This window comes from Lontra canadensis, unplaced genomic scaffold (assembly GCF_010015895.1).
Source record: "Lontra canadensis isolate GAN:19392208 unplaced genomic scaffold, GSC_riverotter_1.0 scaffold4, whole genome shotgun sequence".
In the NCBI taxonomy this organism is placed as follows: Eukaryota; Metazoa; Chordata; class Mammalia; order Carnivora; family Mustelidae; genus Lontra; species Lontra canadensis.
Genome location: NW_022630998.1, coordinates 16,685,435 through 16,701,704, shown reverse-complemented (window position 1 = coordinate 16,701,704; position 16,270 = coordinate 16,685,435). Strand labels below are relative to the sequence as shown.

At 32.4% G+C, this 16,270-nt stretch overlaps 1 protein-coding gene across 3 annotated transcripts in view; it reads right to left on the bottom strand.

Moving 5' to 3' along the window:
* CHD1 (chromodomain helicase DNA binding protein 1) overlaps positions 1 to 16,270 on the bottom strand; it is a 71,833-nt gene that overhangs the window by 20,226 nt on the left and 35,337 nt on the right. For all 3 annotated transcript variants that reach the window (XM_032845849.1, XM_032845864.1, XM_032845856.1), the window contains exons 13-23: positions 15,624 to 15,713; positions 14,413 to 14,603; positions 13,524 to 13,712; positions 12,004 to 12,166; positions 11,005 to 11,157; positions 8,320 to 8,391; positions 7,729 to 7,878; positions 4,407 to 4,555; positions 3,708 to 3,804; positions 3,506 to 3,601; positions 1,942 to 2,118 (exon numbers count right to left, since the gene is read on the bottom strand). In XM_032845849.1, the coding sequence (XP_032701740.1) occupies positions 1,942 to 2,118; positions 3,506 to 3,601; positions 3,708 to 3,804; positions 4,407 to 4,555; positions 7,729 to 7,878; positions 8,320 to 8,391; positions 11,005 to 11,157; positions 12,004 to 12,166; positions 13,524 to 13,712; positions 14,413 to 14,603; positions 15,624 to 15,713 (1,527 nt within the window). The remainder of the gene's footprint in view (positions 1 to 1,941; positions 2,119 to 3,505; positions 3,602 to 3,707; positions 3,805 to 4,406; positions 4,556 to 7,728; positions 7,879 to 8,319; positions 8,392 to 11,004; positions 11,158 to 12,003; positions 12,167 to 13,523; positions 13,713 to 14,412; positions 14,604 to 15,623; positions 15,714 to 16,270) is intronic.

Here is a 16,270-nt window from a genome sequence, read left to right as displayed (position 1 = left end):
TTTTTAAATAAGAATTGAAGTAACAGTATTTATAACACCAATTATTTAACAGAAACATCAAAACATATCTTTATAACTCTCTGGAATTTTTCTAAGGTCACAGTGCATTTTCTGAACCCCTAATATGCTGAAAGCTAACTGAAAGTCAAAGACAGTAGTCAGTTCTTCCTCATTCTAACCTCCTTTCATCCTTTCACAAGAAGTAATATAATGCTGTGCTTCTTGTGTACTATAAAAGGAAATCATCATGGGGTTGGCAGAAATAAACACTAACAAGAAACTACATACATGTCACTTTCAGACCACATTTTTTTTTGGCTCCACTTCTGCCTATTGATAGGATGCCCCGATCCTAACAACAAATCTCAATTACAAAATCCTAACTCCTCTTACACAATCACAAGGCAATCTAATAGTCTCAAATATAAGGAAATACAGTAGAGTTGGTAAGAAAAGATGAAACTTGAACATTGGTTCACCTGTGAAAAGCATTAGTTATAAGCAGGCAAAAGGAAGTTAGCTAAAATTTGCTAAAGGCTTTGTTTGGGGGACTATGAGAATACAGGATCCCTGGAAATGAAAGGCAAGGCGAATACAACTTGCACCCCGTCTCACACATTCCTCTGCAAAACTCCCAACAGGTGCTCATGAGTAACACTGGGCAGGAGATCAGAAAAAACTTTCTTTCCAAATGATGGCCTGGAGAACAGGAGTAGCTTTCTGGGCACTGAGGGCACCTCACCGGGCACCTCACCAAAAGACACAATACAGTTGCAGGAAAAGAAAAAGAAAACAAAACACTCTACCCGTGGGTGAAGGATAGCAGAACAATGACTAAGCAATTCCTTCATTTGCCTCAGACTCAAAATTTAAGGAGGCACCAAAAAAGCTCAGTAATCAAGACAAATAATCTTGTAATTGAATATTCTAAAAAACAAAAGTTAATTCAAACAAAAAAAAATCTAGTATTAAAGTTTCTTTCCTCTTGTTGCAGGATCTCATGTAACCTGGAATGACCCTGTTACCATTATTTAAAATCTCCTATTTTCTTCATTTGGGTCATAAAATATAAACAGCAATAAACTTAAAAATTCACATCACACAAGGTATGCTGATAATGACAGAATTTAACTAGAAATCATTAACAAAGATAATCAGAATATCTCCCAAATATTTGGAAATTAAACTAAACTCTGTAATAACAAAAAAGAACAAAAATAAACCAACAAAAAAATACCTACGGGTCAAAGAGTACTTCCTTAAGGCAAATTAGAAAATACTCTGAAATGAGTGAAAATGAAAACACAACAGGTATCAAGATTAAAAAAAACGCAGTGCTTACAGGGAAACTTGTAGCATTAAACACTGATAATATTATAAAAGGAAGGTCTTGATTAAGTTCTTAAGAATACATCTTAAGACACTAAAAACAGTAGAGCAAATTAAAGCAAAGCCAAAAAGAGTAAAAAAGAGCAAAAATCAATTGCAACAGAAAAAATAAATGAAACGAAGGATGATTTTTTGGGAGGGGTATTATGAATAACTTCATGTCCATAAATTCAATAATCTAGATAAAATGGACAAATTCCTTGAAAGAAACAAACTGCCAAACTCACAAGAAAGAAATATTGTGAATAGTTCTGTATTTATAAAAGAGCTTAGAGTTAAAAATTCTAACAAAGAAAACTCCAAGACTAGATGGTTTTCCTGACAAATAATGCCAAACATTTAATGAAGAATACCAATTCTATACAGACTCTTCCCAAAAGCAGAGGAGGGGTGAACACTTTCCAACTTTTTTTATGAGACAAGAATTATTAAATCCGATGAAATACTACAAAAGAAAACAATGGACCAGCATGCTTTATAAACAAAACCAGATCAGTCCAGGCATGAATACCCTTACAACAACAGACATAATCTTTTAAATTAAAAGATCACCTGTTTTGCACAGTTTCTCATTCTTGGAAGCATATAAATTTCTTCAAGTTCCTTTTGTCTTTCTTCCTCTTCTAATCGTCTTCTTTGATCTTCTGGAATTATTTCTTCCCAATTCTTTGAATTTCTTTCTGGTTCCAACTCAATGTCATCCTCATCCATATTTGAAAAGTTGGCAACCTTAAATTCCAGAATTTTAACAGAATAAGCATTAAAGAAAAACTCATCCTTAAATTATATTTTGCATTTTAGGGGAGAGGAAGTGATATCCCAGAATAAGGCAATAAAACCTAAATATCCTCAGGATAATGAATATCACTATGGATTAAACCAAAAATGACTGCTAAGCTATCTATATTCTTTATTAGTTCTTTATTATTTGTTATTTTTTATTAGGTCAAAGTAGAATTAACCAAAAGCCTTATAGAATGATTCTCTTTTGTCCTGCTGCTCAACAAAATCAGTTGACAGACCAACAATATAATTTATAGTAACATGCTAAATCATCTTTTGCAGAAAAGAGCACACCAGTCCATTAAGTACAAAGTGCTATAGAACAAACCAATATTCTTGTTTTTATGATCATAAAAAGTAGTACAAAGAGTTACTGACAAGACACAAAGAACTCTGGGTCCATAGATAACCTTAGGTTATCTTGGGTTCCTGGTTTCTTCAATGTTAAAAAAAAAGGGATAGAAAGAGCTCAATAACTTTTGTGAAGATTAAATAATATACTGAAGGAACTATGAAGACTGGTACACAGAAGGGATTCATTAAAGCTTACTGCCAATAGTGGCATATAAAACTTACAAAAACTGGATGAAAAAAACCCATGCTTATCCTGTGTTAAGAAATGATACTACATAGTGTTCATCCTTTCATGTCTTTATTTATTTTAAAGACTTATTTGAGAGACAGAGAATGCAATAAATATTTGTTGAATGAACAAATGACACAAACTGAACTGCCCTTCTTAGAACCCTCAGTTCCTGGAAAATGGCTATCGAGGAACTTGCTTCTTTACACTAAACAGCTTACTCTACGAAGTTGGAGTAACCTTGCAACCTTTTAGCCCTTACCAGACCAGGGGTATTTATAAGTACTAATAGGAGTTCATTGCTTACATGGACTGATTAACTTGAGTTTTCTTAGGTATGACCATGCTTAACTTAATCTAACATCAAAAACTGCTCCAACAAACATTAGCTAAAGGCCTTCCATCATAGAAATCTCCATTAGAGACCATGTTCACTCATATACCCAAATATTTGAGGATGTGCTATTTGCCAAGCACTTTTTTAGAAGCTAATTAGAATAACAGCCCTCCTCATTCCATTAAATGTACCTATTCATAAATGATTTGTCCTTTTCAAAACAAGTTGCTACTGGTTTGTCAAAATAAGGGAGAAAAATTTTCAAACACATAGCAAATTTTAAGACAAAAATCTTAAGAAATTATGTTGACTGTGATTAAAGAGATTAATAAAACATGAAATGACAAAAAAAATAATCACTCCCTCTCAATTTAGATAATTTGAAGGAAAAATTAAAAAGAAAGAAAATCTACCTTGAACTGGGAAAGCAACTCATCTCCTACAGTTAAAGGGCCTGGTTCGTTTTCATGAGTTTCAGCCCTCTTCAAGATTTCATCTATATCCATTTCCTATAATTAGAAAGAAATCTTTAAGTATACTTTAATATATTTTGAAGTAAATATACCTCATAAGTTTAAAGAAATGGCACATTTTGAGGAAAGTTTTTTTTTTTACCTGGGGCTCTTGCTCTTCTCCTTCAGGTTCCTTAAAAAGTTCCTCAGCGCCAAACTTTAAAATGGCTGATAATTCTTCTTTATTGAAAGGAGTAGAACTAAATACAGACAAATAGAAATGCTTAATATTAACAGTTAACAATTTAGTACTTACACTACACTTTCATTCATTATTGACACAGTCAACTTTATATAAGTTATATGACAGAGTTAGGTGAAGTACTAGAAGTTCATTTATTTTAAAAGATAAGAACTTGAAACCCGGAAATTAAAGGAATTTCTCCCAAGATTTATAAAACTTGAGTGGTGAAATCAGTACTGAATGTATGCTTTTGATTAAAAATTACTCCAGTGCTTCAAAAAATTGAAGAATTACAATACTAAATATGATACATCAAAGATCAGCTTGTAGTATGTAACATTTCAGGAAAATGAGTGTAGAATGAGTCTACAAGACTTTTTTTTTTTTTTTTTTAAATATTAAAGTAACTACCAGGGTGCCTGGGTGGCTCAGTTGGTTAAGCATCTGCCTTTCGCTCAGGCCATGAACTAAGGGTTCTGGGATACAACCCCGTGTCATCAGGTTCTCTGCTCAGGGGGAAGTCTGCTTCTCCCTCTGCCTCTCTTCTCCCCTGCCCCGGATTCATGTTCTCTCTAACCAGAAAATCTTTTAAAAAAAAAAATTAAAGTAACTAACTACCTTGAGGGGGCAGAACCTGTATGTAGTACTGTCTTCCCAGTTGTGTCCATTCTCTGAATTACAAGGTGATCTAAAACCATCTTCTTTTTGGCCCTTTCAAGTATATCCTCTTCAACTGATCCCTTCGTAACTAGACGATAAATATTCACCTGTAAAGATACACATGATGAAACATAAAATGCAGTAAAAAGGATTCACTTGCTAACGAATACCCAAATACTCTACATAGAAGGAAGCTCATCCTACGTGAAATTTTCACTGGTCAAAATAAAAATTAAAAAAAAAAAAAAAACCCAATATATATAAAAGCTAAACTTCTTCAATTTAAAGATTATTTTGAGGCTGTGTCCTTCTTATATTTTGGTCAGGAGATTTTATTTGCTTATTTTTTTTTTTTTTAAAGCAATGACGGGGCGCCTGGGTGTCTCAGTGGGTTAAAGCCTCTGCCTTCGGCTCAGGTCATGATCTCAGGGTCCTGGGATTGAGTCCCACATTGGGCTCTCTGCTCACCGGGAGCCTGCTTCCTGCCCCACTCTCTGCCTGCCTCTACAGCTACTTGTGATCTCTCTCTCTCTCAAATAACTAAATAAAATCTTTAAGAAATATATTAAAAAAATAAATAAATAAAAGCAATGACAGTAATTTTTAAATTATTTTTTAGCTGAAAAAAAAAGTGGGAAAAAGTGGTAAACATATGACAATTTATATCAGTTATGTTAATTCTGATTAATGTTTCATATTTCATATAATCCAAAATTCTGTGAACCATTTCTCATGTTAATGATGAAACCCTGCCATAAGACAAAGCTTTCCAAAACAAAAAAAATGATGTGTAGATATTTTGCCCTATTTCTCAAGACCAGCAGTTCTATATAAACAGTAGGACCATATAGGGATATTCTGAAAATTTATGGGGACATTTTCATAGTTTTTGAAATCATCAGGTGGGTTTACCAGTACTTAAGAGCACAGGGACCTGGGACATTAGACATTCTGCATTAAACTGGACAATCAGGCACAAAGAAAAAGTATCTTGAGTCTTTCAAGTCTTATAAATGATTTTTTAAAACTTTTAAATTATTTTGAGTCTAAATTCGATTCCATTTTAAAGTAAATAATAAGAGTTTTAATGAAGTTCTAATACATACACTTTTTTCCCAGCATTTTAACTACTGCATAAATCAGTAGATAACAGGATATCATTTTATTTAGATCTCTGTCAAAAATTATTTCCAAATGTGTACAGTATTGGTGTCACCAATAAAACGCATCTGTATGACTCATCTATACTCATTTTATAGTTGTTGCATATAAGTATTTAATAAGAGATATGAAATACCTTGTGTCAGATTTAGAACCAAATACTAGTAAAACCATAGGCACGTGCATGATTTCACATATATGTGGAATTTGAAAAAACTAAACAAGTGCTCATAGGGGAAAAGAGAAGCAAACCAAGAAACAAGACTCTTAACAGAAAATAAATTGATGGTTACCACCTTGGGGATGTGGGTGGGGCATTAAACAGGTGATGCGGATTACGGAGGGCCCCTGTTGTAAGGCGTACCACGTGTTGTATGGAAGAGTTCAAGCACTATAATGTACACTTGAAACTAATAATATACTGCATGTTAACTGGAATTTAAATAAAAATTTAAAAAATAAAAAACACCCAGGAACAGGAAGCAATCTTATTATAATACACCAATCATCAAATAATAAAGAATACAACTCAATAATCATTAATAAAAATATGTATCCATATTTATATATTTTAAATGTGTTAAGTGATAATTAAATATTTAAAAATATAGTTATGTTTATATCACATTTATCTTTTAAAAGTTTTGTAACATAAATGTAAGAAATCTGTGTTACCATCATTTTATGATCCTATTCAGATATTCTTCCCAGAGGTCTACCATGCAAATTTCTATAGTATTTTATCTAACTGGTTCTTCTAATGTACCCTTTATTTTCTATCACCTATTGGAAAATGTGGTGGCCTTTAATTAGTATCTAAGTAGTATAAATGGAATGAGTCCAGCCATGTGTTAAGGATTTCAATATAGGAAGGTTTAGTGCAATTAACCACTATGCCCCATCTCATTCATAATAACAGGCCTAATTTGACTATTCACAAGGTCCAGCTCACTTATAAGATTACCTTCTTCACCATCTCCTCTCTGGCAGTCTGTAATTTATCTTGGCATGCTATTATCCCTACTTCAAGTGCACCTCTCTTTATAATATGCAAGTAAGTGTTATGACCAATTTTAATATTAATTGCTATTCTCTTATGCACCAACATACCCCTGGATCTTTCCTTCCTTGGTACTTCCAATGGAGAATGAGTTCTGTTCTTATTTTCCTATACATGTAGCTCTATATATTAAAATACGTATTTTTTAAAAAGGTTTTGGGTTGTTGTTGTTGGTTTTTTTTTTTTTTTCCCCTACCTAAATTGCTATTAGGGCACTCAAATTATTTTCAAATTCATGCATTCAATTCAAGGAAAAGGAGGTGCTAAAAACAGCTGATGTAAAAGTAGTCACTGGGTCTGATGATGTTAAGAACCACTACTATAAATACAAGCTTTCAGTTAGGGGTATGCAATATTGTTCCAGAGTATAAAAAAATGACAGAACCATAATGTATTTCTGATCAGAGTTTTATGAGAATTATTTGGGCAAAATATTTTTTCAATTTAAAATTATGGACAAATTTTTCAGTAGAAAACATGAAATCTTAAAAAAGTAGTATAAATGTGCCCATAAGTTTTTCTGTTGTTTCTTATCTCCTGCTTTGGAGAAGTTTGAGAAGCACTACTCTAGATGTAGGTAAATGAATTAAAATACAAAGACCAAGGCATCAGAATGATGACAGGTAGTTTTTCTCAAGGCCTATTATAACAGCATCAGAAAGCTGTATAAAAACTATAAAATCAGAATGGTTTTGCAATCTTATAGGCAAATGGATAAAATACAGGTTAAGAAAGAGGTAGCAATATACTAGAGAAAATCTCTTTCAGTAGTTAAAATAAAAACATTTTAAAGTTTAGGTTTTGAATGAAAAACATTGGTACTCTATAGCTGTAAACAAAACGTATGATTAAAAGAGAGGGCATAATCCTATTTTGGCAGTTACTTCAATTCTGCCAGACCTTCTTTCGGTAAATCTGAGTTCCTTAATATTTTACATGTTAAAGAGCAACATGACTGTGTTCCAATGACTTGACCAGGAAGATAAACCAAAATCACTTCCAAACACTGATGATCATAAAACAAGAATACAAAAGTAAAATTAAAGAAAAAAAAAATACCTGTTTCTTCTGCCCAATTCGATGAGCTCTAGCCTGTGCCTGAAGATCATTTTGTGGATTCCAATCAGAATCAAATATAACAACAGTGTCAGCGGAGGCTAAATTAATTCCCAAGCCTCCAGCTCTTGTGGAAAGTAAAAAGCAGAAATCCTGTAAGGAATTATAAATAGGCTCAATTTTAAATTCTTCTAAACTGTGACTGTGAATAATTAGAGAATTTATTAATTTTTTTGAATTTAGAAGTATTTCACCAATAAAACTAAAAAGTAGTTTTAAAAAATACTAAAATACAAAACCTCTAGCAAAACCAGTCAACAAGTCTCCTAAATACAAATATACATGGGAATAATATACACCAAATTTAAAAAATTCTAAATGAAAGTGGGCTAATTTATTCTGAATCAAATTAACTGTCCTATGCTGAAACAGTATTAAAAAGAAAGGGTAAAATTCTTCAGATTTAACACGGAATATTGATTTTTAAAAACCTCACAAAGCAAAACTGGGTAACAACAATATGATTTAAAAAAAAAAAGAACATACAACTAAAATAGTGATTAAAATAATTCACAATTTTAAAAGCATTCATACCTCTGATCCTTCAGCATTAAAATGATCTAGAGCTTGTTTTCTCAGCTCCCCTTTTATTGATCCATCTAATCTCTAGAAAGAACACAGTAAAATACTGCATATAATCAAATCAAATATTTAAAAATAATATTAAAATCAACAAGATTAAAATCATTGATACTTAATCAATGAAATTAAGTATGAAAAGGCTGTACTGCTTTTGCTAAGACTGTAACAGAGTATAAGGTACCTAAGAGGCAAGAAGACAATGTCCAGGCATTTTGTCTCTCAAGTTTGTGCTCTTAACCACTAAAACTATTTCCCCAGATTATAACAGTAAGTAATGGCAATGGCTACCATTTCACCTGAGTCTCAGTGTAAGAAATACATTTTACATATGAATGAGTACACAGCTGTGTACCCAAAGCAAGTTACATGAAAACAATGTACCATGATATACTCACATATATTAAAATCTATTTCATTTTTTCAAAATATTGGTACAACTCATTAAATTGATTCCCAGATCCATTAACTGGTTACAGACCACAGTTTTATAAATGCTGATTAAGTCCAGCGTGGTTACTGGACCAACAGAGCCATCAATGTCACCTGAGAACTTAGAAATGCAAACTTTTGAGCCCCATCCCAGATCTACTGAATCAAAAATTCTGAGAACGGGATCCAGGGACATCTGGGTGGCTCAGTCGGTTAAGTGTCTGCTCAGGTCATGATCTCAGGGTAATGGGATGGAGCCCCACATTGAGCTCTGCACTCAGTAGGAAGTCTGCTTCTCACTCTCCCTCTGCCCCTCCTCCCTGCTCATGTAGGCTCTCTAATAAATAAAAACTGTATAAATTAAAAAAAAAAAAAGAGATAGAGAAAGAAAGGAAGGAAGGGAAGGAAGGAAGGAAGGGAGGAGGGAAAGAAAGAGGGAGGCAGATCCACCAAAACCCCCTGATTAAGTATGAAAGTCACTGATTTGGGGCACCACGGGTTCTAGTCAAATAGCCTGCATTTGAGTGTCTGAGTGTCTTCAGTATTCATGGGTGCCTGGACAAGTGATCTTGACTTTTTACCTTGTTCATTTCTTTCTCAGGGAATAATCATAGTAGTAGTATTTCCCTCATAAAATTCAGAGCATTCAGTGAGAGAAAACAGTAAAAACACTTAGCTCAGTATTGGATATATACTGAGTGCTTACCAAACACTTGCTGAAAATATGTATTTTAAATAGTGCTATTTGTTTCTTTTTCATTAACAATTACAATTAGTAAACTTTTAAAATACAGTAGCTATATCATTTATTGAGATATAACTAGACCAAAAGAACGGTAAAAATAGTTTTCTCTGGGAATTAATCTGGGAATGAGAAGCCATTGGGGGCACAGAACTGCTGACAACAAGCACTTCTTTACTCTATTGTTTTGTTTGACCATGTACATATACTAGTTTGACTAAAAACAACCAAGAGAGAGTTGAGGTGGGCACGGAGGGATGATAGGGAGAAATACAATGGTAGCTGAAGGGTAATTCCTTTTTGAGGGAATAAAACATTCTAAGATTGTGCTGTTGGCTGCCCAACTCTGTGCATATATTTAAAATCACTTAGTTGTACACTTTAAATGCATGAATTGCATGGGAAGGAAATTACATCTCAATCAAGCTGTTACAAAAAACAATGATACTTTTTTCATACTTTTCCCCTAGCCTGAATGACTATATATTTCTCAACCATGTTCATATCACCAAAAACCTATCCTTCAAAGCAGACATTACCAGAGTTGTAATGTTATTTTTATGTATAATTACCTGCTTAATATCTATCTCCCACATTATGATTTAAATTCTAACAGAGCAGGGATTATGTCTGTTGAGATTCTTCCTTATAATTCTGCTTCTGTTTTATTTCCTGCACTAAATATATGTCATTAACTAGTTATAGGATTGAAGTTCACTAGGTTCTAGGCACTGTTTATAAAGGATTAAATAAGGATTAAACAAATTATTAGAAAAGTACTGAGATTAGCACCTGTCTCTTAACATTAAACATTCAATGTTAGCCTCAATTATACTGAATAGATTTCAAAATAAATAATGAATAAATGGAATATAAGACCATTTGGTCTTTAGTACCTTCCTTAGAGTCATCTGTAGTTTTATTCAGCAAGCAATGTATCAGAGTAACTATGAGAACATTATTCTTCAGAATCTGTAACAGTCCGGCCATTTCGATTTGAGCACAGAAGTACAGAATTAAAATAAAAATTAGAGAAAAGAAAAACTGCTTTGCTGCTAAATATAAGGTCAAAAAGGAAAAAAAGGAATAACGACAAATAGAAAATATTTCCCCCCCTAGGTAGGAAGAGAGAGAGAGAAGAGGGCAAAGGCAGAGGTAGACAAGGAGAGACAATCTTAAGCAGGCTCCACAGCCAGTGCAGAACCGGACTTCGGGCTCAATCTCATGACCATGAGAGGACCTGAGCCAAAATTAAGATGCAGGAGCTTAACTGACTGAGCCACCAGGCACCCCACAAATAGAAATTTTTAAAATAGACACAGTATCTTAGAAGTACAGTTTATATAAAAATCTATACAGAAAAATTTCAAAGGTAATTGTGTAGAATACACTCAAGAATCAGATAAAATTTTTTTAAAAATCAGATAAAATTTAAGTCAACAAAAAAGAAAAAATGAAATCCTTACTTGAAAGGGGAATTGACGATATTTCAAATATTCTGCAAGAATATCTAACATCCGCACCATTTGAGAAAAAATAAGAACTCTATTGCCTCGTTCTCTTAGACGAATTAACAGTTTGTCAAGAAGAATCAATTTTCCGCTACTACGGATTAAGTGCTAGGAAACAATAAATTACAAATGTTACAGCATGTGAAAAAAAAATCAACCAAATTAAATAAACACTCCACTTAATACTTCATCTTCTTTAATTATTTAAAATCAAAATGTTATGTTTTTATAATGGTGGAATATAGTTTATTTCAGTTTTCAAAATTTTCTAGGACCTTTCTAGGATCACTCTGATCTACGCCAGCTAGGATTTTCCTTGTAATTTAGCACCTAGGTTTTTGTCATGTTTTGGAGGTAAGGGGATGGGGGGAGTGGTTTCACTTCACTGGCTAGTCATTACAACTACTTCTCCAAAAATCTCTGAAAAACAATATACTGAAAGAAGCAGCTACTAAGCAACTAAAGGTTTTAAAACAATAACAAAACATATTTGAATTTATACATATCAGTCACTGAACCTAGGACTTTAAAGCACTACTGGAGTAGGATGGCAGTTGTGCCTTCTGCATACTTCTCATCTGTCTTCCAGAATTGACAGGAATGGTAAAACCTGAGGTTAAGATGTCTTTCTCAAGACTACTATTTGACATATCACAAATTCAGCACATTCACCGATGTGAATTTCTGTCAATTAAGAATATATTAAGGGATTTCTGCTAGATAGACCTTGTTAGTCCATACAAATCCATTTTTAGAAAATGATCAAAATAATTGAATAAATTATCATTTTAAAGGCTTTTTTTATAAAGACTAAAAAAAATTACTTAATTATACCATAACCAAAAGAAATTTTAACTAATACATTAAAGCCTTGTGCCATTTTCAGTTATAACTGCAATAAGCATTTCTAGAATTTTGTTTTACCATAGAGTAACAATATTTTAAAATCCTTACTTGTAAGGCCTCCTGTTTATTATAGAATTCATTATTATCTGGTGGTTTAATGAGGTAGCAATGGTTACAACATTTCTTTAGCTCCATCATAATGTTCAAAAAGCCTGAGGTACTGCCCTTGGAACCTTTGCTGAGGGCTTTGTAATTCCTAGTTAATATCCATCTGTTTAAAGGAAAAAAATAACACAAAAATGGGGTTCAGCACAATACTTACCAGGATGAATTCTAAAATCATGAAAAAACAATCAAGCACCAAAGCAAAACTGCACCATTACAAAGTTCACAACTGGATATACAATGGACCAAACCCCATTCACAAGACTAACGAACTTCATTCATAAAATTAATGAGAAAACAACACATAACTTGTTATCTGAGCAATATACAGCAAAGGCTTAATGTAACATAGTGAGTATACCGTATTAATCCTTTTTCCCCTGAAGTTACTTCAAAAATGGATCAACTATGATCTATATTAACCTTCCTACAAATTTTATTACACTAGGCAACCAAATCATAGACATGTAAGAAACCTCATGAGCATACCTGGTTTACCCACACTGCCTTCTCTAAATTACAATTAAACAATATATATGCAACTCGTAGAAAAATTATGGGTGGTTATTTTTATCAGTCCAAACTATTTATGTAACTATATAACATTTCCTCTCACCACAATGTACTTGGTCTTCTACCATCTTTTATTTTCTTCCTTTCTATAAGGTTAGTCTGGGAAAGGACCTGAAACAATTTTATCACTGATATGCCTCAGAATGATATGGGGGGGCAGGGAGTGGGACTAGCTAGAGATAAAATAAGACTGGCTGTGAGTTGAAAACAAACCCGAGGGTTGGAATTTTTTTTTTTTTAATAATGTTTGAAATTTTTGTGTATGTTTAAAATTTTCCACAACACAAACAAAATTCATGCAAAAAATGTATTCCTTTTCATGTATGGTACTTACAGCTTTTACCATGAAATAAGTTTTTCAGAATCCAAATGCATGTATACAACAGTGCATTTTATGCAATTAAATGTTTAAATAGCTTTTAGGACAAATATTACCTTTTGATTCTTTGAAGCAGAAGTAGTATTATACAGCTCTTACATACAAATTTATCTTAAGTATGATTAATATTCCTCAACAGGGGGCCTAAAATTTTAAGTTTCTTGTTCTGGCCTCTACCTTTGTCAATTATGTAATCATCATAACTACAAAATAATGCCTTAGTATCACTAACAGTTAAGTATTATTAACACTTAACAGAACCCTCTATCTGGTAACAGAGCACAAAATAGAGAAACACAATTAATCATGATTAGTATTAGGTTACCCATGGTCTTGAACATGCCATTTAATCTCTTTGCTTCAAGAGCCTAGAGAATAAACCTATTCTAAAATTCAACAATCGTTACTACTCTAAGAACATACTGCAGGGTGGAGGGACACCTCAATGAGACAAGGTTACAGGGGGTTATTTAGAATTAAATGTCCAACATGTGGTCTGTTTACGGCTTACTTGTAATACTGTTTCTGTAAAGCACTCATTTCCATTCTTAAAATCTGCTCAACCTTGGCAGGAAGAGATTTTTCCACATCTTTTTTAACTCTGCGTAACAGAAATGGCTCAAGCTCCTTGTGGAGGCTTGCATAACCATATTCTCTGCCTTTTCCATGTTCTTCTTCAAAATCTTCCCAGGAAGAAAACCTTAAAAATGTAAGAAATAGAAGAACTACTGAAAAAAGTCATTGAATATGAGATTTTTGAGAGTAGTCATATATAAACAAAATACAGACTTTCAAGAAAAGAGATTTGCTAATATTAGTCACTTCTAAGAACCATTCTTTCCAAGAAATCTGTCATGTATCCAAAGGTGAAACAAAGTTGTTTTACAAAATTATGATTCTCTTTGAGTTAAAGATGTTAAATAAAATTAAAGTATTTTCAAATACAGGATTTTCACTACAATATTTCTCAAAGAATTTTAAAATTCTGAAAAAAGAATTTGTCATCTTGAACAAGTTATCTGACCTTTATCTACTCTAGTTTTCCTCATTTAGAAAAAGGGATTGCCAGTACACTTTATTGTTATTACTGCTCCTATTAAATACTAAGAAGGATACTGTTTCAGTTTTCCAAATGAATTTTATTTTGAATAAGGGCAAAATGAACTGTTACAATTTATTACACATGACTTAAACTTGTTTATTTACAAAACTGAAAAAATATTAGAAATATGAACTGTTGCATGTCACTTCCTTTTTTAATTTTCCTTCTTAAAAATCTGTGGTCTAATGTTCTAGGGCAATAAAACTTCTTATGGACCTTATTACCTACATTAATTATTTTACTGTGAAGCGTAACATATAAAACTAATATTAAAACTATATATCCCAACTTATCTTACTTTTCTGGCATAATGAAATGTAGCAAAGACCAGAGCTCTTTGAGGGAGTTTTGTAGAGGAGTTCCAGTAATAAGGAGACGATGATTGGACTTAAAGTCTATTAAAGTTTTATACAGAAGAGAGTCATCATTCTTTAATCGATGTGCTTCATCTACACCTATAAACGCCCAATTTAGACCTCCAAGGAATGCCTTAAAATGAACAGAACACAGTTAACATTTTAAGAGAAAAATTAAATTCAAATTACTAAACTGAGGCAAACTGAAATTAAAAGCAAACTTTTTTCAAATAAAAATTATATATTTCAAGATTTATTGAAATCCTCAAAGTAACTCAACATGCAAAACAAAGTTCCTTTGATGACGAATTCACTCATTGGAAAACAGAGAAAGGCAAATGAAAGTTTTTACTAGCTTACACATTCAAAAAGGAAAAAGAAACAAAATAGTATCATTAAAATAGTATCATTTAAAGTTTTTCACAAAGATTTTTAGCTTTAGGCCAGCAGAAGTCCCTATTAATGTCAATTTAGAGAAAGAAAATAGGATATAAATTTGGACATGTCTTATTCCAAGTGTAGAAATAATTTACTGTATGATTTTTATGAGCTGTGGATCTCCAATATATAAATGTGGATCTCTGACTTAAAACAGAGGCAGGCCTCATTCTGCTCTTTAATGGCTGCATAAACTAGGAGACAAGCTCATTAACCTCTTTTGAGACGGAATTTTTCTTTCCAATAAAATAGAAAGAGCAGTATCTTATAAAATAGATGGGAATTACTTGAGATATGAACTATAAAGAACTAAATAAACAACATTTATAAAGCATTTAGTATAGTGTTTCACCCAGAGGTAGCTTAATTCTTTCAGGTATTTTCCTTCTCTTTAAAGATCTTACAAATCAACACACTATACCAAACTAGTTTTATATAAGTCAATAGTTGGTAAACTTTTCTTGTAAAGACCCAGATGGTAAATATTTAAGCTTCTTGCAGACAAATGTGAATTGGTCTCTGTCACATATTCTTTGTTTTTACACCATCTAAAAATGTAAAAACCATTCTTCGTTCAAAAGTTACGAAATATAAGCCAGATTTGACCCAGAGGATGTGGTCTTCTGACCCATGATTTATCTTCTCATCCTATCCACAATATATGGTAAAGCAAAAATTAATATACTCCAAACAGAAAAGCATAAGTAATACACACCTTATCCTTCAATAAAATTTCGTAAGTTGTTAAAAGTATATTAAATTTTAACCGTTTGGTCTGGGGATGCATCCATTCATGAGTTCTTATCTATCAAGAAATTTTGAAGATAATTTTAAGACAAACATTAAGAAACGTACACTTTATTTGAATACCTAAAAAAAAAATCGCTCCAAAATACAGAAAAAAACTATGTTTACATAATAAAATCATTTTAATTCTTAACACAGTCCAACAAGCTACAATCATCTTACTTATAAATAAAAATATAAACAGCACAGCATTTCAAAGCCTATAAAAGTAAAGCAGACACGTTTTTAATACACACTTCCCACTGAAGGAAGTTCTCATTTAATAAAACATAAGTGATTAATTCATTTTATAACATAGCATTTATGGATGATATATAATATCCAGGTCTGCTTCACAATATTTAGAAGGAAAGTACTCTGTAGAGGTACAGATCAAACAAAACCAGCAAAGCATTAAAACTGTGAAGCTGGAGATGGACACACAGAGATTTATTATACTCTTCTGTCTGCTTTCATGTATATTTGAAACTTTCTATAAGAAATTAGAAAAAAGTATATATTACATAAAGTAACACTTAGCTAAAAATTGTCTTTTGTTACAGCCAATTGTACTAA